At 38.5% G+C, this 27,552-nt stretch overlaps 1 protein-coding gene across 1 annotated transcript in view; it reads right to left on the bottom strand.

Annotated features, from left to right (window-relative positions):
• The window catches only part of hacd4 (3-hydroxyacyl-CoA dehydratase 4), a 59,120-nt gene extending 41,920 nt beyond the window's left edge, over positions 1–17,200 (bottom strand). The window contains exons 1-2 of the mRNA XM_028805165.2: positions 16,969–17,200; positions 6,898–7,004 (exon numbers count right to left, since the gene is read on the bottom strand). Coding sequence (XP_028660998.1) covers positions 6,898–7,004; positions 16,969–16,973 — 112 coding nt within the window. The 5' untranslated portion in view covers positions 16,974–17,200. The remainder of the gene's footprint in view (positions 1–6,897; positions 7,005–16,968) is intronic.
• Between the last annotated feature and the right edge of the window lie 10,352 nt (positions 17,201–27,552).

The raw sequence follows: 27,552 nt of genomic DNA, 5'->3' as shown, positions 1-27,552 counted from the left end.
TTTGCTTCTTGGAAGGCTTATTTTTCACCTACATCACATGAGCTTAGTGATGTTTACAAAAGCATAAGCAGAAATGGCTTGTTTTATTTAAGAATATGTCAACAGTCACCATGAATAACTTTACCAATGTCTCATGGACAGCTTTTTCCTAAAATGCCAAGGACAACACTTTTTATTTGATAAGCGTTTGCAAACACACTGTTACTAAAAGCAGTGTATTCAATTAAGTTATATACTGAATTTTATGTTTGTGTTTCAATCCTGCCTTCATGCATAAATTACTTTTTATAACAGTTAACATATAATGAAATAAGGAAAAGGTTTAATCTTGATGAAAACAAAACTTAACCATTATCATTTTTTGATTCTTTATGGTGCATAATATATAGTTTCTGCCACATACTGTATAAAATACAGTTTCTGGCACAAGTACACAGGTTAAGACAAATATTTAGTCTGCATTCTAAGTCCTCCTGTTGGCTGTGTTGGAATCACATTGACAACATCTAAAACTAAACATGTCTTCCACATTTGTACATCCATCCATTGTCTGTACCTGCTCTGCCCATTCCCGAGTCACAGTAACCAAGTCATGTTCTAGCAGAACTACATGTAAGGCTTGGACATGTAGTTCTTGAAATGAATGTCCCTTCTACAATGAGAATTAATCTTCTAATATTTTATTAGACTGTATGTCATATTGTCCTACTGCTTAATGAATAAAAATATTACTTGTGTATTCCTGACAATATGCAGTATATCAGCAAATTTTATTCCACGTTTTAGTTTGTCTAAGCTCCCCTTGTTCATTTTTAAAATTCAACACTGCCTTGTATTCAATGAAAATAAAAATCCAAAATATGTAAATTCATGATCTGACAAATGATGGTAGTGACATCTGGTACTGACATTGTATATTATTAACAACAATTTTACAATTTATACATCTTTAGGAAAGCAGAAAATGTACATGACTCTTTATAAATTAATTCGAAATTCAGGCCTTTCACAGCTATCTTACACTGTACACCAAAACTAAAATGGCAATTAAGATTAATTGGACCAAAAATAGTTCCTATGGCAATTCTTTCCAGGAAATATTTAACACATTAACTTGTGTCATTTAATGAAGTAATTACTGTAGGATCCCAATATGTAGGTGCCATTCTGCTTAGTACAGTATAATACATTCAAAATTTTTCATTAAGGAAAAATGTGGTCATTAAAAAATAAACTAATTATAAAAAGACAATTTAACAAGTAAAAGCATAGCATAACTGCCGTGGAAGATATGAGAAGATGTGTCTGTGCTGCTGACACAGTGCGTACTGAAAGCTAAAAGCAATTATCCTGCACTCTATATTTGTATGTTGGAACTGCCAGAACACACATCATCAGTGCCTCAAAAACTGATTCATCAATAGTAAAGACAATTCAGTAGTTAGCACAATGGCAATACCTTTATTTTTTAAGACATTCAGTGGTTATCAACTTAGAGACAAACATATTAGCCTTTTGAACATGACAGTAGGATATTGCTAGCAGTGATATAGCAGATATGTCACATTTTTCAGGAAGGATCTGGAACACTCACAGGAACAGCATCATCAGGAAGCAGGCATTAATATGCAACAGGCTACCAAAGCTCCTGTGTCAAAACTGTCCATCTCCCAAAGCAAGGGTGGAGTGACTTTTGGTGGTAGACAGTATTGTCATTAATGACTCATATAGTCGGTCATATAAATTTTAGATGTACTGTACCTGTGAATACAGGAAGTCTAGCAGAGGTCTGAATGACAAACATTAACATTAAAAAAAATTCTATATTTGTTAACATTTGCAAATATATATTATAGAACATTTTGTTAAAAGTTATTAAGGGTAAACACCAATAAGAGTAATTTTAGGACAAGGTGATGTTGCTATAACATTGTTCTAGACATGAACATGAAACTGCCTGCTTCTGCAACAACTGAATATCAACTGAGATGCTGAGCATCACAGCCATTAATTTTTTGCAAAGATTTGTATTTGTTATTAGGCTTTTATACTTGCTTTGAGTAATTTTAATTTGTGAAAAGACCTGCTCCGAACTATATGTGCTACCAAATAATGCTGCTATTGACACGCTTGCCTTGGACTCAAATTCTGAAAATACACAGTCTGCAGAATTCAAGGAAAGAAACTCTAGTTAGCATATTTTAGATCACAATTGCATTGGATTTCAGTGATTTTCAGTTGCAAGATTTCTGGAAGAGTGCTCTGTGTCTGCATTCAGAGAAGAACACTATTTAAAAATAAACAGAAGTAAATTAAATTAAGATCATTAACTTCAAAAGGGAAAAATAACAAAATTTGTCTCACGATGCTGGAAGTACTCAAAGCAAGACTGAAATTCATGATGAATGATGGCAATGTGAGTTGCAACATATCCGGAAAAAGTCCACATTTCTGTCAAAAAACTGTTCCTTAAAATAGGGAATTAAAAAGGCATGGCCTGTTGCAGCTAGCTCAGTTTAAAATAAAGTCTGAAGAATGGAGTAAAGGTAAATTAACAGAACTATACTAACACTGAAATGAGATCCCTGGAAAGTCACAACCATCCTCCTCCTCTGACTCAGGGACACAAATTGACATGGCTATGATATTTGTGCCAGTAGATGCACTTTATTCCTTATCTCACCAAACACAGAGATTGAAATACAAGAATAATGACTTTTTGACTTTTTAGTATCAAAAAAATCTTACTCCTTCTGACTTTCTTCTTTCACATTGTAGATGGCACAGTTTATACGAATTTGTGCCACAGGCTGAGAGTCACACGCAAGGTTCCACCTTCAGGAGTGCTAACCAAATCCATCACTGATAAAATTAGCCATGTGCAAATTGAAATGTAGCAGCTATTAACAAACACAGTACTCTATGAGGAAACACTGAAAAATGTCCCATTTGTATGGTAAAATCTCGGGTTACTAAATTGTTTTTAGATGTCACCACAAGGCAATTTACTACACTTTCACCAGCCAACTGCACCATCATCATTTCAACACCTCATGAGGGCCGGAATATTATTTCTATGAGTGTCTATAAGTTGTTCATACCCATACTAATACAGGCTGTAGGTCTTAGTTTGATTTAATGGATTGTGCATTCCTCCATTTATTGCAAGTAATGTCGCAGACTGTGGACAACAATTTCAACTCCGGTCGTATTGTTGTTGGATTCAAGCAGCCTGTACTTTTCATGTACTGATCGTTTTAAGCAACAAAACACACTCCATACTCAGGGGCTAATGACCACTGTATTTGTGCAAGGAGAAAATATGCACAAAGCTTATTATTCAGGAAACCTTTTTAATAGTATAAGTTCTTCAGAGCACCATATCAATGGTTTCTGGATAAGATCTGCAATTTACTTTCATGGAAACACCATAGTCATTTAAAGAGACAAGATGAAATCCTATGAGATTTATAGACATACTGTTGTCTGTTTGAGCATCTCTTGATTCACTGCACGCCTAATACAGAATTTCTATTTAAGCACCAGCATTACCTGAATGCATGTGAAAAATCTATTTCCATTAACCATGTCTGTCAAATAAAATTACAAAAGATCCACTGCATTCTGTTTTTTTAATATACACATTTTGGTATTTCACGCTGCAAAATCGAAAATATAATAATCCACAATGTTGTCATCTTGTTCTTCGTTTAACTTCTGCCATTTTCATCTACCCCGACTGCTTTCATTGCTTTTCTCTTCCATTCTAGCTGACTTGAGGTTGAAGCCATCCTCAAGTAACATTATGTGCACTTGTATTATGAATTTAAAATTATCGCATAAAACAACAAGTGATGTTATACTTCTAAAAGCCAGTTATTTTATTTGGAAAATTTTTATATTGTTCTAACAAATGCTGTACAAAAATTACTTCAAAGGTTTTAGAGTTAATGTATCTGCTTATTAATGTTTCTATCAAGTTAATTTAATGTGGATATTTCATATTTAGAGTAACAGGCACAACATTTCCAGGTGAACTCTAACAAAATATTTATGCACTTTTGTTTGGTTTGGAATTCTAGTAGCTACCTTGAATGAGTTTCCATTAGTGCTAACTCATTAATGTAAGGCTTCTCAAGTTCTGTGTAACAATTCACTCTTGACTTTGCTCCATTCATTTTAACTGCCTTTGCAAATGTTGATTATCTTCAGACTTTATAGTGCATTGCCCACACTGAGATTACAGTCACAGTAGTTTCTTGGTTTTGCTGTCACAAACTTTGGCATATAGATGACAGGCTGTTTTTGACTGACCTTCCCATCTACAGTCTATGTATTGGCCCATTATAACTGATTGGGCTGGGGTGAAATAGGGCTCGCACTAGGTTAGCAAGGCCACCTTGCACCTCCCATAATGTGGTGTTTGGAACACTTTCATTCCACGTAAACAATCATACACCTCCTAGTTTCATCCCACTTAGATGAAATACAAAGTATCATTCTTGCTTGGCCTCACACTATGTTTACTGAACCTTCAGGCTGTCTTAGAAACAGATGTATAAGGGTGGAATGAGCTCTGGAAGAAATGACAGTGAACCACGTCACACACAAAAACAGCTACACAAAAGCCCTCATACCTGGAAAATCTGTAAATGTCATTCAGTCTGAATAAGCAGGGACCACGAACATAAGCTCAAATTCCGGAAAAATACAAATTCACACAGAAGGTGTCTTAGCCTAGAAAAGAGTCTGGGGTGCAAAAGTTCAGAAGCAGATTCACAACTTTCTTTGCCCCGCAATCTTGAGTTTGAATCAAGTACATACAGTATACAGTACATCTAGGGCAGATGAAAACACAACACAGTCATTTTATTGCTTATTCAATTAACTTGAACAGCTAATGGACATCATACAATATAATGTGACTTTGGCTTTGTTTTTAGTATTACAAATGGCAAAAAGCATCAGTTATACATTAGGTTAATATGAATATTCTAGTAACACAAGCTTTACATTGGCTATTTCACATTAAGCTTTTAGTACCATATTCAAACCTGAGCAATACTAATGGAAAAAAGGAAACATATTTTTAGAAAGAGACACCTATAGTTATGGCTTGCCCATTTTCACAAAAAAGTTGTAAGTTTTAACATTCAACAATACACAAAAAACTTGTTTGGTTCACTTTCACCCAAGAAGGTCCAGGTGGAACAAAAAGCTTTACTTCAAAGCACAGATCACAGAAAGACACCAGGAGCAACAGAGATCACCACTGGCTAACTGTAGACAGGCATGTCAGGTGCCAGTATCGTCAGACATTTTGGGTTAAGCCACTCCAGTGTCTCAACTACAGGCAAGATCTTAGAACACCAACAGGACAGACGGTTGCCCTCAATTGTTCAGCCCAGAATGAGACTGACACCTCAGAATGGTTCATCCATTACCTATACAGCTGCCCGTAGAACCTGCTGCCATGCAAAATATCCTCATCAGTAACAGGACACTGATGGACAGGCTCCATACAGCAAGACAACCAGTCAGAAGCCCCCTGCTCACACCTTCTAGACGCCTGACCCTACAACAGGACAATGTCAAGCCACACACTGCTGCTATGGTCATGCTTATACTCAGACACGAATGCTGCAGTGCAGGGTGTGCCCTGGCCGGCCATCTCTTCTGTCCTTAATCCCACAGAGCATCTTTGAGATGCCCTGGATCACGACATTCGCAGACACGATTTTCTGCCTGCCAATGGCCAGAAACTTCATCAGACCCTTCTAAAAGAATGGAATAACATTGTACAACTCCACATTCAGAGGCTCACTTGCTTTAACTGCCAGTGGCAGCTGCAAGAGACAGACAGAAAAAACATTGAAGGCTGCAAGTTGTTAATGTTCTCAGTTGTTATTGTTTACCCCTTGTTTTTTCTGTTGTACTGTTTTGATTTCCTATTATACTCATTTGTATATTCTTATTTAAATAATGAAATTAAAGTAATGAATGAACAGTCCAACAGCAGATGTTCTGTTTCTTTATTTAAACAGTACATCCTTTACAACATCAAAAACATTTTACATCTTAAGTTGTGTTTGCCATCAAATATTAAACAAATACTGTGAAAGAGCCTACACAATCTGTACAGTAGCCGAGAGACTGAAACAAAGCATATTGCAAGTTTCATTTCTAGAATGTGTATGCAAGTTTTATCAGTTTTGCTATGAGCCTTTCTTTTTTTAAACTATTCATAACTTCAGTTGGTTGCATATTTCAGATCATTGTCATGTTAAAAGGTGAAATTAAGGAGTGGAGTCACAGCATTTCAGTGTTGTGGCAGTGGGTGGCATACAGTATGTTTCAACAAAATACCTTGATGTGTGGAGCTGCTCATTTTACATTCTGTTCTGAACTAGAATCCTTTTCCTGTTGAGGAGAAAAAGCCTCATACAATGACTCAGCCTTCTCCATGACTGACAGTACAGCAAGTGTATGTGGTCTTTATGTGATAAGTTATGTTGGCTTTGTAACTAATATGTTTTGGAATTATGACCAGAATGTTTTAAGTTACTCTTACCAGAACACGAAGCATCTCCCCTACCAAGATTTTAAGATACTGAATAGGTCTAGAAGCTTTATGAAGTGACATCTCTAAAGTATTCACAAAGTGATTGTAGCAGGCAGGGAGTGGCAAGCCATTGTCAAATTCCCCTGACTCTTTTAAGGTTGGCATAGGAATCTTGGTAGCTTGCCTGATGAGCTTCCTTTTTGCTCTTATATCAGAGAAGGATTTCTGCTTTGAAAGCCTTGCAAAAACAGGCAATTCCCTCTTGTCCTAAGTCGTACCATATGTCTAAACATTTTGAATGAACAAAATGTATCAGAAAAGAGAAGTCAACTTACCTTTTCCAAAGGAAAAAAGTCTAGCTGTCATGTTGGAAAAGATCCATGAATGCCCACAGAACTGAAGCAAATTGTAAATAAACAGGTATGTCACAGTCATGTTTATTCTGTTAGAAACAAAAAAAAAAGTACAGTCAGAAATGATAATTTCCAAAAGGACAGTAAATGATTGTACATTTTTATACTTTGCTGCCAATACTTCTCAAGATATGTGGAATCACAGCATATACTGGATAAGCACTATTGGAAACCACTTCTTAAAATGGTCCTGAAGTTAATAAGAAAGGATGAAACATATGTTGGCTCTGGAGAATGTCAGCTGTATGTTGGTCTCATTGTGTTTGTTCTTAATAACAAGGCTGAAAGCAAAGACGGCAGAATACTGAACACAAAAGGGAAGGTAAAAAAAAAAAAGAAATAACTTGGAATTTCAAAGGTTCCTTTTTGTTTTCAAAGGTGGGAATGTAGCCTAAGAGACATTGGGGCAGGTGCCCACCAGATGGAGCATTTGTGTAAACAACAAACTTCCATCAGTAATTAATCATACAGGACTACTAAATTCTTTATAGCAAACCCACCTTTGTCTTTTAACTCCATTTTCCAGATTTCTATCATATGTTCAATGCAATTCCTTACATGGAAAAATTGTGTTTTTGTAATATCTTTATATCTGTTTCCAGTGGTTAGGGCTGTCCTTTAGGCATAGCTCAGCGCGTGTTGACTTAACCAACCTAAACTTTCAGCTTCACAATGGAACCGAAGGTGAGGGCACTTATAAGAACAACACTGATTGACTGATTTGTTTTGGGTTTTTTTTTTAACACAATGGTTATGTGAACTTGCACATTTCACTAACAATTGGCAAAGCTGGACACCCATGTAATTTAGTGATAATTATTTGTTTATGCAGTCATCATTTTAATGAATCATGTTGATAATTTATGCCCAATATGATGTAATGATTTGCTTACTCAGCAAGTGTATTGGCAGTGTTCTGTATACTGGATGAATACTGATTTGCATTCCTGATATCCTTACATTAACATTGATTTTAGATGTGTTTGATGTTGAGACATCAGTACTTTGGTTGTTGTACTGTTGGTGCGACAAGATATGGTGATGGATCTACATTGTTGGTGTGATTTTGGATTGCATAATTCAGCTGACATTTTATTACAACTAGGACTGGCAGCATAATCCATTGATGAAGTAAAAGCACAGTGCCCCTCCCTCTTTTCCTCACACAGAATTTACTGGTTGTGTGAGCGTGGTTCAGTTCAATGTAATATCTCCATGGTAAGACTGCATGAGCAAATCTTCTTCTGTGTATATTACAGGTATGTGGCGTCTCCAAAATTTTCATGCAAAAATTACAGTTTACAGTAAGTGTTATTTTAAACTTCAAAAAGGTCAACATTCAAGAGTAAGTAACTTTTACTCTTAAACACTTATTAAATGTAACCAACTTGAATGATTATTATGTGGCTATAATTTTGTAGTTACTGTAAATATTGATGTATGCTTTAAAGATACACAGCTAGCAACATCAACAAATCTTAAGTGGAGACAAGCAACATTGGTATACACGTCTATGTTAAGTATTACATATAGGATGTAAAAATTTTAACTCTGAATTTTCAATTGGAGGTCTGAAAATCAAAAGTATACCTTACGTGAGGAATTTAGGAGTCATAGTGGACTTGTCACTATCAACTTCAGAATCCTATATGATGGCTAACAGAATGTTATGTTTTATAGCATGATGGGTGTAGTATAGGTGCAAAGAGTTTTATAACATACTGGTCAGGCCACATCTGGAGTACAGTGTACAGTTTTGGTCCCCAGGCTACAGAAAGGACATAGCAACACTAATCAAATTCCAGAGAAGAGGGACTAGACTGATTTCAGGGTTACAGGGTATACATTATGATGAAAGATTGAAAGAGCTGAGCCTTTTCAGTTTAAGCAAAAGCAGATTAAAAGGATATGTGATTGAAGTGTTTAAAATTATGAAGGGAATTAGTACTGTGGATTGAGACTACTTCTTTAATATGAGGTCATCAAGAATACAGGAACATATTTGGAAACTCGATGATGGTAAATTTTGCACAAACATTAGGAAGTTTTTCTTTGCACTGAGAGCCATAAACACATGAAATAAGTTACCAAGTAGTGTGGTAAACAGTAGGACTTTAGGGACCTTCAAAACATGTTTTCATGTTATTCTGAAACATTTAAGTGGACAGGACTGGGCTGAATGGCCTGTTCTTGTCTAGATTGTTCTACATACAGTAAATGATATCAGACGGTGACTTGCTGGGAGCACACGCGGATAGTGTGTTGCTGCACCCACCAACTTGCAAAAATCATAAAATTGATAATTTTAATAACAGAGAAAAATTATTTTCAGCTTGTTTGCAACTCTTGGCTTGAAGCTTTTAAAAAATCTACACAAAAGTTATAATTGCCCAAAAATAAGCCTAAACAGACAAAATAAACAAACATCCAAGTATATGAACAACTAATTAACAAATGCACAATTCTATGTCCGCAAGCTGTCAAGCAAACTGAAAGAAAATGCAATTATTAAACTAGCCTGAAAAGGCATTAACTATTTCTACATCAAATGCTACAATTTGAATGCTGAATTTCAGATAAAGTACTTAAGTATGAACTTTATCATTCAAGAATCTTTTTTATTATTGCCTACTTTTGCTCACTGAACCCAATGAATTTTTTGATGGCACCTTCTCCTGGGGAATATCTGTTTTTCCCAGATTATCTCTGCTTTGCCATACACCAACTTCTTGTTCAGTAGATAGGTGGTCTCAGCGATTATATCCTGTACCAGCCCAAACATAAACACAATGTTTTGCACTGATGGCCAGATAAAATGTTTTTTTGGTAAAATACTATTAACACTTCCAGAAAACTCACTGTACTGTACAAGATAAACAGGAAAGACACATTCCCATAATACCATGCATCTGAAATGAAGCTTGGCCACTTCCCTTTATTAACTGGTCAAGAGTCATGTCTTTAAATCAAATAAACAGCATTTAGCAATTTTATAACAGAACAACAGATAGATGTTGATTTATATAAAGCATCTGATTGTAGCTAAAGGTAGAAAAAAACAGTTATTAAGTATAAGGGAATGGTTACTTTTTCACACAATGCCAGTTGGTGTTAGAATAAAAAAATATTTTGTTCATTCGATAAATGACAAATAAATTAGTCATCATTTTGACTTTATGTAATAGTAGCTTTGGGTGGAAAACCTGAAAAAAATTCAGGCTCAGAAATTTTTAAGAATACTTTAATTCTTTTTTATTGATGCGATTTACTTTTTACAAACATTATTTATTCCATTAAAATAATACCATTACAAACAAGCAAAAAGCAGAAGCTACAGTGCATCCGGAAAGTATTCACAGCGCATCACTTTTTCCACATTTTGTTATGTTACAGCCTTATTCCAAAAAAGATTAAATTCATTTTTTTCCTCAGAATTCTACACACAACACCCCATAATGACAACGTGAAAAAAGTTTACTTGAGGTTTTTGCAAATTTATTAAAAATAAAAAAACTGAGAAATCACATGTACATAAGTATTCACAGCCTTTGCTCAATACTTTGTCGATGCATCTTTGGCAGCAATTACAGCCTCAAGTCTTTTTGAATATGATGCCACAAGCTTGGCACACCTATCCTTGGCCAGTTTCGCCCATTCCTCTTTGCAGCAACTCTCAAGCTCCATCAGGTTGGATGGGAAGTGTCGGTGCACAGCCATTTTAAGATCTCTCTATAGATGTTCAATCAGAGTCAAGTCTGGCCTCTGGCTGGGCCACTCAAGGACATTCACAGAGATGTCCTGAAGCCACTTCTTTGATATCTTGGCTGTGTGCTTAGGGTCGTTGTCCTGCTGAAAGATGAACCGTTGCCCCAGTCTGAGGTCAAGAGCGCTCTGGAGCAGGTTTTCATCCAGGATGTCTCTGTACATTGCTGCAGTCATCTTTCCCATTATCCTGACTAGTCTCCCAGTTCCTGCCGCTGAAAAACATCCCCACAGCATGATGCTGCCACCACCATGCTTCACTGTAGGGATGGTATTGTCCTGGTGATGAGCGGTGCCTGGTTTCCTCCAAACATGACGCCTGGCATTCACACCAAAGAGTTCAATCTTTTCTTTCTCATGGTCTGAGAGTCCTTCAGGTGCCTTTTGGCAAACTCCAGGCAGGCTGCCATGTGCCTTTTACTAAGGAGTGGCTTCCGTCTGGCCACTCTACCATACAGGCCTGATTGGTGGATTGCTGCAGAGATGGTTGTCCTTCTGGAAGGTTCTCCTCTCTCCACAGAGGACCTCTGGAGCTCTGACAGAGTGACCATTGGGTTCTTGGTCACCTCCCTGACTAAGGCCCTTCTCCCCCAATCGCTCAATTTAAGATGGCCGGCCAGCTCTAGGAAGAGTCCTGGTGGTTTCAAACTTCTTCCACTTATGGATGATGGAAGCCACTGTGCTCATTGGGACCTTCAAAGCAGCAGACATTTTTCTGTAACCTTCCCCAGATTTGTTCCTCGAGACAATCCTGTCTCGAAGGTCTACAGACAATTCCTTTGACTTCATGCTTGGTTGGTGCTCTGACATGAACTGTCAACTGTGGGACCTTATATAGACAGGTGTGTACCTTTCCAAATCATGTCCAGTCAACTGAATTTACCACAGGTGGACTCCAATTAAGCTGCAGAAACATCTCAAGGATGATCAGGGGAAACAGGATGCACCTGAGCTCAATTTTGAGCTTCATGGCAAAGGCTGTGAATACTTATGTATATGTGCTTTCTCCAATTTTTTATTTTTAATAAATTTGCAAAAACCTCAAGTATACTTGTTTCACGTTGTCATTATGGGGTGTTGTGTGTATAATTCTGAGGAAAAAAATAAATGTAATCCTTTTTGGATGTGGAAAAAGTGATGCGCTGTGAATACTTTCCGGATGCACTGTATATATAGATATACATTATACAGGAGATCTGTTATTATCTTCACAAGCTTAAAATAAACAGATGACAAAAAAAAATGAGTTTTGAGGCTTTACAGTAATTCAGTTTTTTTTGTCTTGGAGTTTTTCAGTCCTTCCACTGTACTCATACAACTGTAAATTTCAGTTTTGAATTATGCAACATTTGCTGTCATTTTTGTCCATTAACATTAATGGACGTGTAATTTTCCAAACACTAACAAGTTAACAGTATAACAACTTTTTTGGTTTATTTTCTCCAAGGTTGCTGGTGACTGGTGTTTTTGTTTTCCTCTCCTCTGTTGACAACTGACCACTGGTCAGGTCAGGTCAGGTCAGGCTGGGGAGTAGGCACTGGTACAGCACGTTGCTGCACCCACCACACGATGAAACAGCTCAGGATTCTGGTTGGCAACCCTCCAGGAAGACACGCAGTCCAGTTTCATCCTCCATCTGCCGCAGTCAGTTGTTACACGGGCAACCACTTGGCCTGGCCTAGCCACCAGGGTCCTCAACAATGAGGATCCTGCGAGCCGGATCACCCTCTGGGAATCGTGCTACATGGCTGTAGTGCCTTAACTGACATTCTCTCACAGTGCAGGTAACGTGCCGCATTTGGGACTCCATGAGCAACTGCTCATTCGACACAAAGTCAAACTAGCGGTACACAAGAATTATCTGAAGACACAGTACCAAAGGAGTCCAGTCTTTATCTCAGGTCACTGGATAGCATCCATGTCTCGCAGCCATATAGCAAGACAGGAAGCACCAGGACTCTAAAGACTTGGACCTTCGTCCTTTTGCACAGATATCAGGAGTGCCACACACCCTTTTCCAACAACCCCATGATCACCCATGCTGTCCCAGTCCATCTACTGACTTTATAGGAAGAGTCACCAGAGACATGAATGTCACTGCTGAGGTAAGTAAACCTCTCAACAAGGTTAACACTCTTTCCACAGACAGACACACTGCTGATGACTGTACCTAGGAGGTCATTAAAGGCCTGGATCATGGTTTTATCCAGGACACTCACAAGCCCAGACACTCAGACCCTTTGCTCAGTTTCTCAAGAGCCCCGATCAGAGCCTCCAATGACTCCATGAAGATCGCAGCATCGTCAGTAAAGTCAAGATCAGTGAATCTTTCTTCACTAACAGATGCCCCACAGCCACTGGACCCCACAACTTTGCCCAACATCCAGTTCATGCAAGCATTAAACAGAGTTGAACAAGAACACACCCCTGCCGAACCTCAGAATCAACTGGGAAAAACTCAGTGGTTCTGCCACTACTCTGTACAGCACTCATAGTACTAGTGTACAGGCTGGTCATGATATACAGCAACCTTGAGGGGATCCCACAAAGTCTCAGGATGTCCCACAGGGCATCTCGATCCACTGAGTCAAACATTTTACGAAAATTGAAAAAGGCTGCAAAGAAACTCTGCCAATATCCGTGTTTGTGCTCCATGACAACCCTCAATGCTAGGATGCAGTCAAATGGAATTCTTAGGCATAAAACCAGACTGCTCCAGTCACTGGTAGGTGAGCAAATGATCACGGATCCTATTGAGGGCGACCTTAGCAAGGACCTTACCCGGCACAGACAGCGGTGTTATCCCTCTGTAGTTGCAGGCGATCATCCTTCCCTTTCCAGATAGGGACGGTAAGTCCAGTTTTCCAGTTAGTTGGGACGATGGCCGTCTCCCAAATGGAAGCAAAGATTGCTTGCAATGCCAGGAGGACAGCCTTACCACCATCCTGGAGAGGTTCACGCCAGATACCACAGATCCCTGCAGCCTTCCCTACCTCCAGCTGGTTCACCACCTGTGCAATCTCGGTAAGATTGGGTGGTTCACAGCTAATTGGAGGATCAGCCTCAAGAACCGTGGACCCAGAGATATCCAATGTCCTAGCTGGAGGATCTGCTCAAAGTAGCAGGCCTAGTTAGTTACAACTGCAATGTCATCCGTAAGGACCGTTCCATCAGCCGCCCTGACTGCGACTCTCCGAGGAACATATTTGAATTCCTCTATAAGCAGGACATGGGTCACTAGACCACAGATGGTGTGTCACTTGCTCTCAGATTCCTCTAACAAACACCTCCTTATCTGCCCTCTGAGCCTTTGCAGCTGTCCTCCTCAATTCCCAGTACAGACTGGGCACTGCGACTCCTCTCAATGATATCCAGAGTGGCCGGCGAGATGAAACACCTCCTTCTGGGAACACTGTGCTGAGCTCCATTTACAGTAATCAATTTGAAATGGCTTTGGTTTACTGTATTTTTAAACTTCATATGTACTCATTATGTAATCAGTAACTTGTAAAGGTTATATTTGTGTCTAACTTGGTACAGCACTCTGAGCCTGCACTCAGTGAAGAGCGCTACAGTAATCCCTCGCTATATCGCGCTTCGCCTTTCGCGGCTTCACTCTATCTCGGCTTCACTCTATCGCGGATTTTATATGTAAGCATATTTAAATATATATCGCGGATTTTTTGCTGGTTCGCGGATTTCTGCGGACAATGGGTCTTTTAATTTCTGGTACATGCTTCCTCAGTTGGTTTGCCCAGTTGATTTCATACAAGGGACGCTATTGGCAGATGGCAGAGAAGCTACCCAACTTACTCCTCTCTCTCTCTTGCGCTGACTTTCTCTGATCCTGACGTAGGGGGATTGAGCAGGGGGGCTGTTCGCACACCTAGACGATACGGACGCTCGTCTAAAAATGCTGAAAGATTATCTTCACGTTGCTACCTTCTGTGCAGCTGCTTCGTGAAGCTACATGCTGCACGGTGCTTGGCATACTTAAACGCTCGAAGGGCACGTATTGATTTTTGCTTGTTTGTTTTTCTCTGTCTCTCTCTCTCTTTGTCTGCTCCTGACGAGGGGGTGTGAGCTGCCGCCTTCAACAGCTTTGTGCCGCAGTGCTTCGCATACTTAAAAGCCAAACAGCCCTATTGATTTGTTTGCTTTCCTCTCTCTTTATGACAGTCTCTCTCTCTCCGACACGCACTCCTTTGAAGAGGAATATATGTTTGCATTCTTTTAATTGTGAGACGGAACTGTCATCTCTGTCATGTCATGGAGCACAGTTTAAACTTTTGAAAAAGAGACAAATGTTTGTTTGCAGTGTTTGAATAACGTTCCTGTCTCTCTACAACCTCCTGTGTTTCTGCGCAAATCTGTGACCCAAGCATGACAATATAAAAATAACCATATAAACATATGGTTTCTACTTCGCGGATTTTCTTATTTCGCAGGTGGCTCTGGAATGCAACCCCCGCGATGGAGGAGGGATTACTGTATACACAAATAAACTGAATTGAAGTGAATCACATGCTTCCTTCCAGTTAATATTATGAAAGTGTAAGACCCAGAAACTTTTTGCTAAAAGGGTTACATATATTGGAGAGATTTTATTAAAATAAAAGTTGCAGCAAAATTTGCCTTTTACGTTTATACCTTTCAATTTTATATTTACACCAACATGTGGCTTTGAATTCACAAGGTCTACATTTGTTAATAATTTAATAAAACCAGATCATATATCATCAATGACAATTGCATATTCTATCATTGAAAATGGATATCTAATGGATAAAATAACTAAAATATATAATTATCCCAGCCACAAAATTCATTTTATAACAATGAATAAACAAATGTTTTTTTTTTTAAACTTTTATTCTTTATTTATATTTATTGTTCCAAATTAAACAGTTCTGACGAGATAAATTTTGTTTACACAAAAGTAACTCTGGTGTACAGAAGTTGGATTTCATGATGGGGAGTTTATAAACATCTCAAGAAGTGCGTCCTCAAATAGGCGAGTACTGCAACTACGCAGTCAGCTCTGACAGAAAGCGCGCCTCTTGCGACTCCTAATGGCAGAAAGGGGATTTCCTAATCATTAGTAAACCCGACCGACGTTTCCCTCGTTTGTTAATGAAAAGCCAAGCAAAATGACACCTTTTATTGGCTAACTAGAAAGATTACAATATGCAAGCTTTCGAGGCAACTCAGGCCCCTTCTTCAGGCAATCTTGCCTGAAGAAGGGGCCTGAGTTGCCTCGAAAGCTTGCATATTGTAATCTTTCTAGTTAGCCAATAAAAGGTGTCATTTTGCTTGGCTTTTCTCTACATTCATAATGGCTAACACGGTACAGCACCCTAGTACTACCCTCGATTGTTAGAAAGTCAATGAAGGCAGTTCAAGGAATGAAGCCGTCAGGTTTAGGCTACCACTACTCTTAAAACAGCTATCAAAATCTAAATCGCTGTATAACCCCATAAATTGTTAATAATTCAGGCCTTTAGGTTTATATGCTTTACGTAAATTAACCCCAGTTTAAAACACCCTCTACTAGGTAAAAAATATAAAGTTGTATCTAGCGTCTGTAGAAGAAAAAGAGGAGTGGAGAAAATCAAGTAGAGGACTGAACAGGGTTAATATACATGAAAATGCACAATGTGGAGTTTTCTATAGAATTTACTGTAAGTCACTGTAAGATCTCGTTGAACTGGACGTCTAACGGCAGCCAGAAATATCATTGCCAGCACTCCACTGACCATCAAGCCGACAGAGTCAAAACAGCGAATCCTATTGTGGTACCGGCTAAGATAAAACGCAATAAAATCCCAAAAAATAAACTTCCACGGCGTTAATCCCGGGCCCGACCAAACCAAGTGAAGTCAAGTCGTATTGGCAACGATTAGAAATCAACTCAAACATTGGCATTAGAGAAAACAAACGCAGGAATTCTAATGTATGCTAAGTAAGTGCATTCTTTCGCTATATGAGTGGTGCGGTTACTCCTCAAGCCTGTCAGACAGCCGCGCGAAAAGCGCTGATGAGAGTGACAACCTCAAACTGAACCGCAGTCAATAAAAGGCGTTTCACGAACTTCATATACACACACACACACGATCTGCGTGTGCGAATGCAAATCAAGTGAGCGGTTTGTCTTCAGCACTGACTTGCCAAGTGAGCGGCATGCAAACTTGCGGCTGGGCGTCGAAGTTCCCGCTACCTTACACTACTCACCTCATTTCGCGTGCGTCTGCTTTGTAGCTGCAAGTCGGACAGTTTGTGCTCGGAAATAAAAACTGCAGGAAGTGGAAGAGTTTGCGATGGGTACTGACGTCACAACCCCAAACGGAGTTTCTCTCCGGAAAAGTCGTTTTTAGAGAACAGCAAACGTTTGTAAAAGGGAGGAGCGGTGCCTGCGGTAAGCGCACGAATACAACACCCTCGCACTGTGCCCGCCCTTCGCCCGCCTGATAAGGGAAGTGGATCGTAACGGCTAAAGAGCTGCGCCTGAAATTAACGGCACCTGCCAGAGAGAAAAACAGGTCATGGACCTGGTGAGGCAACGAGCGACTAACAGGTTCCCAATACGTAGCGGCTATTCTAAAGAGTTGACATTGGGGCATTGTAAGTCTTATTAGGATCAACGAGTTTAAGGACATGTTACATCAAAGTCACGAAAAACAAGAAGCTCCTATCTAAAGTGTTAAAAAGTAAAAAAAAATCTTATCTGTCAAAGGTTCTTGAGCATGTTGTAGCCTGGTCCCAACTCACCAGTTACTTAACTTCTAATAATTTGATGGAACCCTTTCTGTGAAACATTTCTGCTTTGGGTAAACAATAATTTGCTTATGGCAGCAGAGACTTAAAAAAACAGACCTTCTGTTAGACCAGGGGTGGGCAAAGTCAGTCCTGAAGGGCTGCAGGTTTTTGTTCCAACCAAGTTGCTTAATTAGAAAATGATCCTTGACAATAATTTACTTTAATTGCTTAGTTAGTGCTTTAAATCTGCCATCTCATGTCATTCTCATATCCTGGATTTTTTTCCTTTCTAAAGATTTCAACTAAATGATCTGTGGCCTTAAATGAATGAGTAATTCTCAGTCTTTCACTTTTTTTCTTCACTTTCCTTCCAAGTATTTAATTAAACCAATTAGGGCATGATAAATACACACAGGTATAAATGGAACGCCGATTCTTCAAAACTTTTAAGGAACATTGAAATATCTTCGTAGTACATGTTTCATTATTCTATTCGTCTATCCTTCCAGTGTCGCGTCAGCACCAGCAAGAATACAGCGCAAGGCAGGAGCTATCCTTGAACTAGCTATACGCTGTGGCACCGTGTCCTCACATGTTTAATTATTAACAATACAGATTATTTAAATGAAGTTAAAGTTTTATCTGTATACTATAAGCAACATATTTTGCTGCATTTCATCTTAAAAATGATATTGTCATCATACGCGCTTTATAAAGTAGCGCAGGTTGTGCAATATTATAACTGTAGTGTAAGTTTACAGTGAGGTGATTGTACTTATAAGTACAAACAGTTCTGCAAGGAGCACTTGATGGACTGATTGAGTGTGTTTATAGTTCTTGGGATGAAACTGTTTCTGAAACGCGAGGTCCGTACAGGAAAGGCTTTGACGCTTTTTGCTGTGGTTGTGTACTTGAAACTGTATACCGATAATTCTCTTTCCGATCATCTGCTGCTGTGATTCACACTCAGATACAGTGATATAAATACTCCGAGTGGTGCAGTGAGAGTAATATGGAAAAAGATGATCCGCAGTGGCAACCCTTAACGGGAGCAGCAAAAAGAAGAAGATGCAGTGAGAGTAACAACGCTAAAGCAGTTATGGTATTTGGAATACTATGGCTATTCCCTGGCCCATTATATTGCTACAGGTTAATTACGCGCAGATGTATTACACTAATAAACAATATGCAGTTAATTTCAGTGTATTTATAAAGCCGTGTCAGGAATGTGGGTCTAATAAAGAAAGGGTGATCACACAGGAACAGTAGCACTGCTTTGACGCTGGGTGCCGCCAGTCTGCAAAACCGAGCGGAGAAATTGCGTACGCCAAGGTATGAGTTACCGTGGAAATGTGCGTGGCTTTACGGCAAGTTTAGGTTTTATACATCGCGATTTGAGCGTGGAAAGGTTCGTACGCAACATTTCTGTGCGTACGCACCGTTTATACATGAGGCCCCAGGTGCTTCTGGTCTTGCCATATGGTTGCGAGACATGGACGCTATCCAGTGACCTGAGACCATGACTGGACTCCCTTGGTACTGTATCTCTTCAGAGAATCCTTGGGTACCACTGGTTTGACTTTGTGTGGAATGAGTGGTTGCTCACAGAGTCCTGAATGAGGCACATTACCTGGATTGTGAGGGAGCATCAGTTACAGCATTACTTTCATATGGCATGATTCCCTAAGGGTGATCCAGCTCATTGTTGAGGACCCGAGTGGCTGGACCAGGCCAAGGGGACACCAACGTAACACCTGGCTGCAGCACATAAAGGGTCATTTCCGGAGGGTGGGACTGAACCATGTGTCTGCCTTGGGTGTTGTCAACCAGGATCTTGAGCTGTTTCATTGTGTGGTGGTTGTGGCAACACGCTGTACCAGTGTATGCTCCCCAACCTGACCTGACAATGTTAATTAGGGGTCCCTGGACCTCCAGCACCTCCTATATTTCACAGCTTGAAATCTTCACAACATGGATTCAACAAGGTGCTGTAAAAATCCTTAGGGATTTTGATTATGTTGATGCAATAGCATTATACTGATTTTTCAGCCACACATTCTAATTGCAGATCTCTTTTTGTAGAGGTGCTCTGTTGGGTTGAAATCTGGTGATTATGCAGGTGGCTCTCATGTACACAGAACTAGTCTGAGATAATGTGTGCATTGTGACATGGCACATTGCCACCACAAATTATTCAATTGAAAAAGGATAGAATGGGGCCCAAAGTAATGCATAAGGTTAGCAACAATCTTTAGGTATGCTACGGCTTTCAAATCACTAACATAGTCCCCAAATCAATACAGTACAACCACCAACCTGCAACATCAGCACAACACAGGATAGATTCATGGATTTATGTTGTTTATGCCAAATTTCCATTCTAAAATCTGCATGTGACAGAATAAATAAAGATTTCCTAGCATAAAGGAATGGAATCCTTTGTGGTCGTCTGGTGCTATAGCCCATCTTCTTTAAGGTGTGACACATTGTGGATTAAGAGATGCCCTTCTGCCCACAATTTTAAAAAGTTGTTTTTTTGAGTATTTATGACTTTTTATTCAACTCCTCTGACTCTCTCATGAAGAACGTTTTTTTCTCCCAACTCTCTGGATATTATCACACCATTGTGTGCTGTGTGTGAACAAGAAAGGCTGAATTTTTTGAGATGCTAAAATAACCACATATGGCACCAACAATCACACCATAGTCCATATAGATGATGTGTTTTAACCATTCAAATGTTTGGTCAGAAATGATCATGTAAGTGTGCTCTATGTGTGTGTGGGTGTATGTGCTTTCATCTGCATGATTGTCATTTTGGCAGTTGACTACAGTTCCACTGAGAGACTCTTTGCCGCAACAGAGCAATCTCCAATTGTCCTTTCCTTACCCCTGCCTGAAATCTGAAGTAGGGACCAGCTATTCATCTTGGCTGGGGCACCTACCCAAATTGCTGATCCCCCCAGCATGATCTCCTTCTGGCAGGGCAAGGTATGACCTTCTATTCCAGCAGGTGGTTCAGTCCATCCATGTGCATTACAGTATATATATATATATATATATATATATATATATATATATATATATATATATATATATATATATATATATATATATATATATATAAATCTATACAGAAAATATATATAATAATAACAACAATTTAAAACAGAACACTGTCCATTTCAAGTCACTATTGGAAGGGTTTTGGAATAGTAACAGAAAATAAGTCCTACAAAATGAATGGATCATGTAACTATTTTAAAATAAAAAAGAGCAAACAGCTTATAGAAAATCAAATTAATCTTACCTGGACTCGGTCCTGTTACACAAAATAATTTTAGTGTTTAGAGTCCAGACATTAGATATTCTTCAGGGCTTTTTGACATAAGACTACTGTCTTCACCTCCTCTTCAGAATCGTATTCCTACTGCTGGTGTTCACTCTTTATTTTTCTGTCTTGAAACTGCTTATAAAATTCTTCCTTCAGAACAAGTACTGGAACACAGAAAACCTAAACAATTGTGGATACATGTAACCTGCAACTTACTGTACTCAAACCCAGAAGAGGTACCATTTTTAAATATATGCTGTTATTTCCAAAAGTCATGTTAAAACACAATACCACAAACTTGAAAGGATTAAACAAAACACTACTTCTATATGGCTTCACTACAATATTATTTTCTTCAAGGTCCAGAAGTGAACCTGAAGAAATATGTATATGTTATTAATGTGCAGACCTCTTTGATTATTGGTGGGGCTTAGCAAGCTTTAATCTTAATTAGCTATCAATTCTTCTATCTATCTATCTATCTATCTATCTATCTATCTATCTATCTATCTATCTATCTATCTATCTATCTATCTATCTATCTATCTATCTATCTATCTAATAAAGTGATCTTGATAGGTAATATTAACATTCTTACAGACATGGATGCTGACACCCCCATCCAAAGTTTTATTTCACTCATTTATTGTGCAGTATTTTTTTGAATTATGAAAAGTCCTAGTCACTTTCATACTTTAAAAGCACATACATTTATCAAAAAAGGGTTAAGATTTAAAATATAATTACAGTGGAACCTCGGTTCACGAATGTCTCGGAACACGTAAAAATCGGTTTACGACCAAAAAGTTCGCCAAACTTTTGCGACAAAGCGTGACACACACAAGAGAGAGACACACGAGACAGACACACACACAGGCGCGAGAGAGAGACACACACACACATAGGCGTGAGAGAGAGAGACACACACACACACACAGGTGCACGAGAGAGAGACACACACACAGGCGCGCGAGAGAGAGACACACACATAGGCGCGCCAGAGACACACACACACACGAGAGAGAGAGCGAGCGAGAGAGAGTGCTGGACGCATAAAGTAGAGAAGGCAATTAAAGAATGCACTGGGCTTGTTTTTGTTTTCACTTCTGTTTACAGCGATCGGTTCGTAGCGTGCATTGTTGCAATGTTACTTTTCTTGGTGGTTTATTACGGATTTTTTCAAATGTTCATTTTTTTCCCTGTGCTTAAAACTCATGAAAAAAAAAGTGTTTTTAGCCAGCGTTTAGTAGCGCTATAGCGCGAATTATTGCAGTGTTAGTTTTCTCTGTTGTTCAAGGTTTTCTCAGTGTTATTCAATGTTTTTACATTTAGTTTACTATTACGCTGTGCATTCTATGGTTTAATTAACTATATTTGTGCTTAAAAACTTAAAAAAAATATATATTTACATACAGTTCATATGGTCTGGAACGGACTAATTGTATTTACATACAATCCTATGGGGGAAATTGCTTCAGTTCACAACCAAATCGGTTTACGACCAGAGTTTTGGAACAAATTATGGTCGTGAACCGAGGTTCCACTGTATAGTGCCTTTGCCACAATTTTAAAAGGAGGATTTTGAAATCTTCCCTAAACTTAACTGGAAGCCAGTGTAAGGACTTCAGAACTGGAGTTATGTGTTTGTACGTTCTTGTAATAATTATAGCAGCAGCAATTTGAAATAACAAAGCTATGTAAAGAACAATTTGAACAGCCAGTGAACACGGCATTATAGTAGTCATTCCTACTAAAAAGTAATTCATGAGCTAATTTCTAAATTAATTAATTTTCTATAATAGGAGTCAGTATTAAAGTATAATATTGACAAAATATTTGACATTATGTTTTTATTTCTGTTACAAATTATAAGAAACATTGTACCATAGTTTTTGCTTTATAACATACTAGCCATCCGCAGCGTCACCCTCGGAGTAGTGAAACAGGACAGCGAGGAGGGCCCCGCCCAGCTCTCTATTCCTGACGTCACTCTTTCCCCTCCCCTCAGCCCGCAGCCTCTGTCTCGGATTAGCGTGAATATATCACTCCTGCAAACAAACTATGATTCTTAGCGCAATGACAGAAGTCACAAAATCAACCAGAATGTTCAGAGCAAATTATAGAAAAAAAAAGACCTAAATCCGTTAAGTAATTCTCTCGTTCGCTAACTAAGCAGAGTTAAGGTTTCACCCCGAAGCAGACGCATGCCCTCCTCCCCACAGCGCGATGAGTCTCTCTCGGATTCACGCTAATAAATCTGTACCGCAAGCGAACTATGATACTTAGCGCGATGAGAAAGTCACAAAATCAACGGAATGCTCAAGCAAATTATAGAATCTAAATCCGTTAAGTAGTTCTCTCGTGAAAAGCGGACAGACATACAAACGCGTCTAAAAAACTGCAAGAAATTTTGCGCTTGGACCACAAAATTTTTAAAACCGTTTCTTAGTGAGCACCTATGGGCCAAGGGTAACCTACATTCCAAATTTCAAGTCCCAAGTCCTCATGGTTCGGGAGATTTCATGATGAGTGAGTCAGTGGTATTTGGCTTTCATATACATAAATTATCTGCGGTTGGCTGGCGCCCTGCCCGGGGTTTGTTTCCTACCTTGCACCCTGCATTGGCTGGGATTGGCTCCAGCAGACCCCCGTGACCCTGTAGTTAGGATATAGCAGGTTGGATAATGGATGGATGGATATACATAGATTGTATCAAAAAATATATTTACAAAAATTGCCACATCCATAGCTTTCTGAGTTTTCTGTTTTTGAAGACACATATTTTGGGTACAAGCAATATGGGCCCCAGGGTGCTGTGTTGCCAAAACTCAGGCAATGCCAGGAGAGTCAGATCAGGCATTCTTGTGTTTTTGTACACAGAGAAGTTTTCATTACAGGAATGAGGAAGTGCTGCAGTTGCTTAGCTCTCAGACAATGTAATCTGCAGATTTTTATTGTGCACAATTGACTCATTCATTTATTAATGTTCAGAGTTTTTACATTTCAATACAGAGTTGTAGTGATAATGGAATATTATAACTTTCACACCACAGTCATAGATTTTCAGCACCTTATCCAGAATGTGTGGATCATTTTTGACAATGCAGCTTACATATTTCTTCACCAATGTCACTGGTTTAAAATAACTGTCACTCCTTAATTCCAGCATATAGGGTGACTAGTAAAACCACATTTTTTCTTCTTTCCACTGCTGTGAAGCCATTACGTCAAATCGTAGAATACAGCTTGTTCCAAAGTGTTACTTCCTCAATTTACTACAGAAACAAAAATTGTGAAATCATGTAAAAAAGCTTTGCTGTATCATAATTTTTAAGAGAGAGAAAGAGAGAAACAGAAATCAAGTGTCCCACACCCTGCAAACTGTTGTTGTCATGGTTATGTAACAAATTAGACTCCTTGCTTCCCACAAATTAAGAAATTAATATTCAAAAGCCCCTCTGCAATAGTAATAACTTGCCTGTCTTTTCAACTTCCAAATGCTGTTGATTCTGAAACACTCAAAAAAAGTGCAAGGAAAAAGAGTCAGACAAAATTAAGGTTTGTAATCACACAGATGGATATGTTGTACAGTAAAATAATTGTAAATAATTCTAAACAAAACATATACCAGTCCTGAAATATAACATGTATAATCCATTTTAGATGATTCACAAGATATTTCCTAAAAGTATGAGTTGAACTGTCCAAGTTGCAAAATGGATAATTATAATACCAGTATATTATCAGATGATAAACTATGAATGCTATATTGTTTGATTGTGTAACACTGCCTAGTCTCACCACACTTTGCCACAATCTTATGAAACGTCCTTTCATCATGCGGCAAGATGTGAGTCTCAATGGTGGTTCAGCACCTCTCAAAGCTTCCTCAAGATTTTTTTTTTTTGCCTTATACAATTTCTTGTATTAAGAATTTGTTAGTTTTTGCATACCCCTTGGGGTCAGAGCACAGGATCAGAGCACAGGGTCAGCTCCCCTGGAGCAATTACAGGTTAAGGGTCTTGCTCAAGGGCCCAGCAGAGTAGGATTTCTTTTGGCAGTGACGGGGATTCAAACCGGCAACCTTCTGGATACCAGCACAGATCCTTATCCTCAGAGCCATCACTCCACCCTAAAGATGTAGAACAAGTCACACACACAAAGAAACATAAAATGGAAAACAGCACTTTAGTGCTGTTGGAAAACTGGTGGTCTTTGGTAGTAATTAGCTCTTTGGATTGCTCCTTCTCACTTCAACTCCAGACACTTTTGTTCTCTCTAAATTTCAGGAGGTGCTATCAGACAAAAATGTAGCCTAATAAATTGTTTGTACTAGGATTTGTTGCAGTGAGGCATTTGTATCTTTTTCTACAATTAAAAACAAATTCAGTAATACTCCACAACTCTTGACAAATAATCAAGTCCCTTCACAGCTACTATTCAACTTATTCCTTGAAAACACTAGCCATTCTCCCAGAACTTTTTCCATACTTCGGGAATGTCTTCCTGCATTAAAAAAGTGAACTCTGGCTACACTTCAGATTTTTAAAAGAAATTATTTACATGATTAAAAACCTTTGTTTACACCTTTATCAACTAAATAAAACAAAAAAAAAAAGTTACTTTAGGGATTTCTTTCCAAAAAACTGTACTCTACAATACTTAACCAAGCCATTATATGATGCACAACCTTGGAATCATTTTTCTTTTGTGTCCCATAGCATTGCAAAGTTACACTGTTTCGCACAAGGTGTCCCCCCGTTTGGAAACATTGTGTCCCTTTTTGGAAACATTTAGTCTCTAACACATAATCTCTTAAAACAAGTATTACAGTTGCAGTTATATTTTTTATTTTTTAGAAAAAAATATACACATACATGCAAACACTTTATATCACTTGGAAGCAATAAGTAAAGACAAAGTACATATGTGTAATTATGCACTCATCCAAAATTTTATGTTCAAAATTATTTTTCAAGCCAGCCCTAAGTGGGGGAGATAGGGATGAAGCGAGCATGATTTGAAATGGGATTTGAAAAGTGAAAAAGCTCTGCTTAGAAAAACGAATATAGCGAGAATGTGCAGAAGACAGCCTCCGGGTATGATAAATAAACCCATGATGATGCCTGAACTGTAAAAATGCATGCCGCAACGCTTCAAAGTCGTACTAAGCAGTACTTACAAATCAAGCATAGCCTTGAGTCATTCATCAAACATCTCGTTCTCAATAAAGACAAAACTTTCTTCAGAATCTGACTCAAGCTTTGTGCATATCTGTGCGTAACAGTGTATAAAGAAAAGAGATTAAATATGCATTATACTTACTGTCGTTTATACACAGGCTGTGACATGTAGTACAAAGTACCAATCGTACACAACTTTGCATCAATAGAATGTTCTGAACCATAGCTATTCAATGGTAATAAGCCTTTCACTATATGCAGCTTGACGTAGGTGGGATATTTGATAAATGCAGATTAACTCAGCTGCTTGCCTTGGGTTATACATGTGCAAATCACATATTTTAACAATAAAGGAGACAACATGAAAACGTATGATTTATTTGAAAGAATACACCTTTGAGTATGTAAACATACCACTACTGTTTTTAGTTGACTTGTGGTTTTATTGCATTGTACACAAAAAACTTTGACATATGGTGGTGTCCCGGTATGCATAAGTGGTTAAAGTACTACAGCAGACTCAGAATTTCATCCAGTCTTTCTTCCCACCCTTTGTATACGCTCTTACCTAATCTGACATCTTGCCAAAGATTGATGTCAACATTATATACATTGTTACATAACACAACGTATTGCTTGTTGTCAGTTAAGGTATGTGGCTATACCGTCACCCTTGAACTTCTAGAACTTTCTTCACTTCACCTTATCATTATCTAGCAGAGGCTGTTTTTTTGCTGCAAAATTTGATTTAGGCTCTAGCAGGAAAACTACTAATTCATTCTTTCCCTCTCCCCTTCTCTAAAGCCTCCTTTTTGTTAATTTGACTTTTTTGTAACCCCCCCCCCCCCCCCCCCCACCGCCAACCACTGTAGCAATGGAACATTCTGCCCCTACATTGAAAAATGGTTATAAATAACACTTAATCAATACACAGCAGCCTTTTGATCTTCATCATATCCCTACATTTTGGTTTACTATCTCTGATGTGGTTCTGCTCCTCACTTGTCAGTCCACACAGGTTTTCCTTTTAATATCATCCAAAAACCCTGAATTCAGCAGGGATGTTTTGGATTTATGGAAATTGGTGGTGTGGGGGATTTCAGCAGGAGTTGGATTATTATTTTATTATATGTTAAAAGTGGTACCTCTTACAAAAATTGATTTTACTATGTTGATCAAATGCAAACAGAATAAACAGACAGGGAGAGTCCTAGCAGAGCACATAAATGGTAGGATAGCAACTCCTGTGCTTCTTACAGTGTTGGTTACAGTTGCATAAAAAATGGTTGTGCTTTAACCAAGTCTGACTTTTTAAGCAATTTGAGTATTTAGAATTAGAATCAGAAACACTTTCATTCGCCAGTACTTGATGTACAGGAATTTGAGTTGGTAGATTTGGAGCTGCTTATAACAGAACACAGTATCACACACAAATAACATAAATAGCATAAGGTTAAAAAGAAAATCTTCATACAAATTTGCTTACAAAGATACTTTATTTCTTTTAAATTAAACTTCCTATCTTGCCTCATGTGAGTGTCA

Source organism: Erpetoichthys calabaricus, chromosome 7 (assembly GCF_900747795.2).
Source record: "Erpetoichthys calabaricus chromosome 7, fErpCal1.3, whole genome shotgun sequence".
Taxonomy (NCBI): Eukaryota; Metazoa; Chordata; class Cladistia; order Polypteriformes; family Polypteridae; genus Erpetoichthys; species Erpetoichthys calabaricus.
The sequence above is the reverse complement of the archived record's forward strand: the minus strand, read 5'-3'. Positions and strand labels throughout refer to the sequence as shown.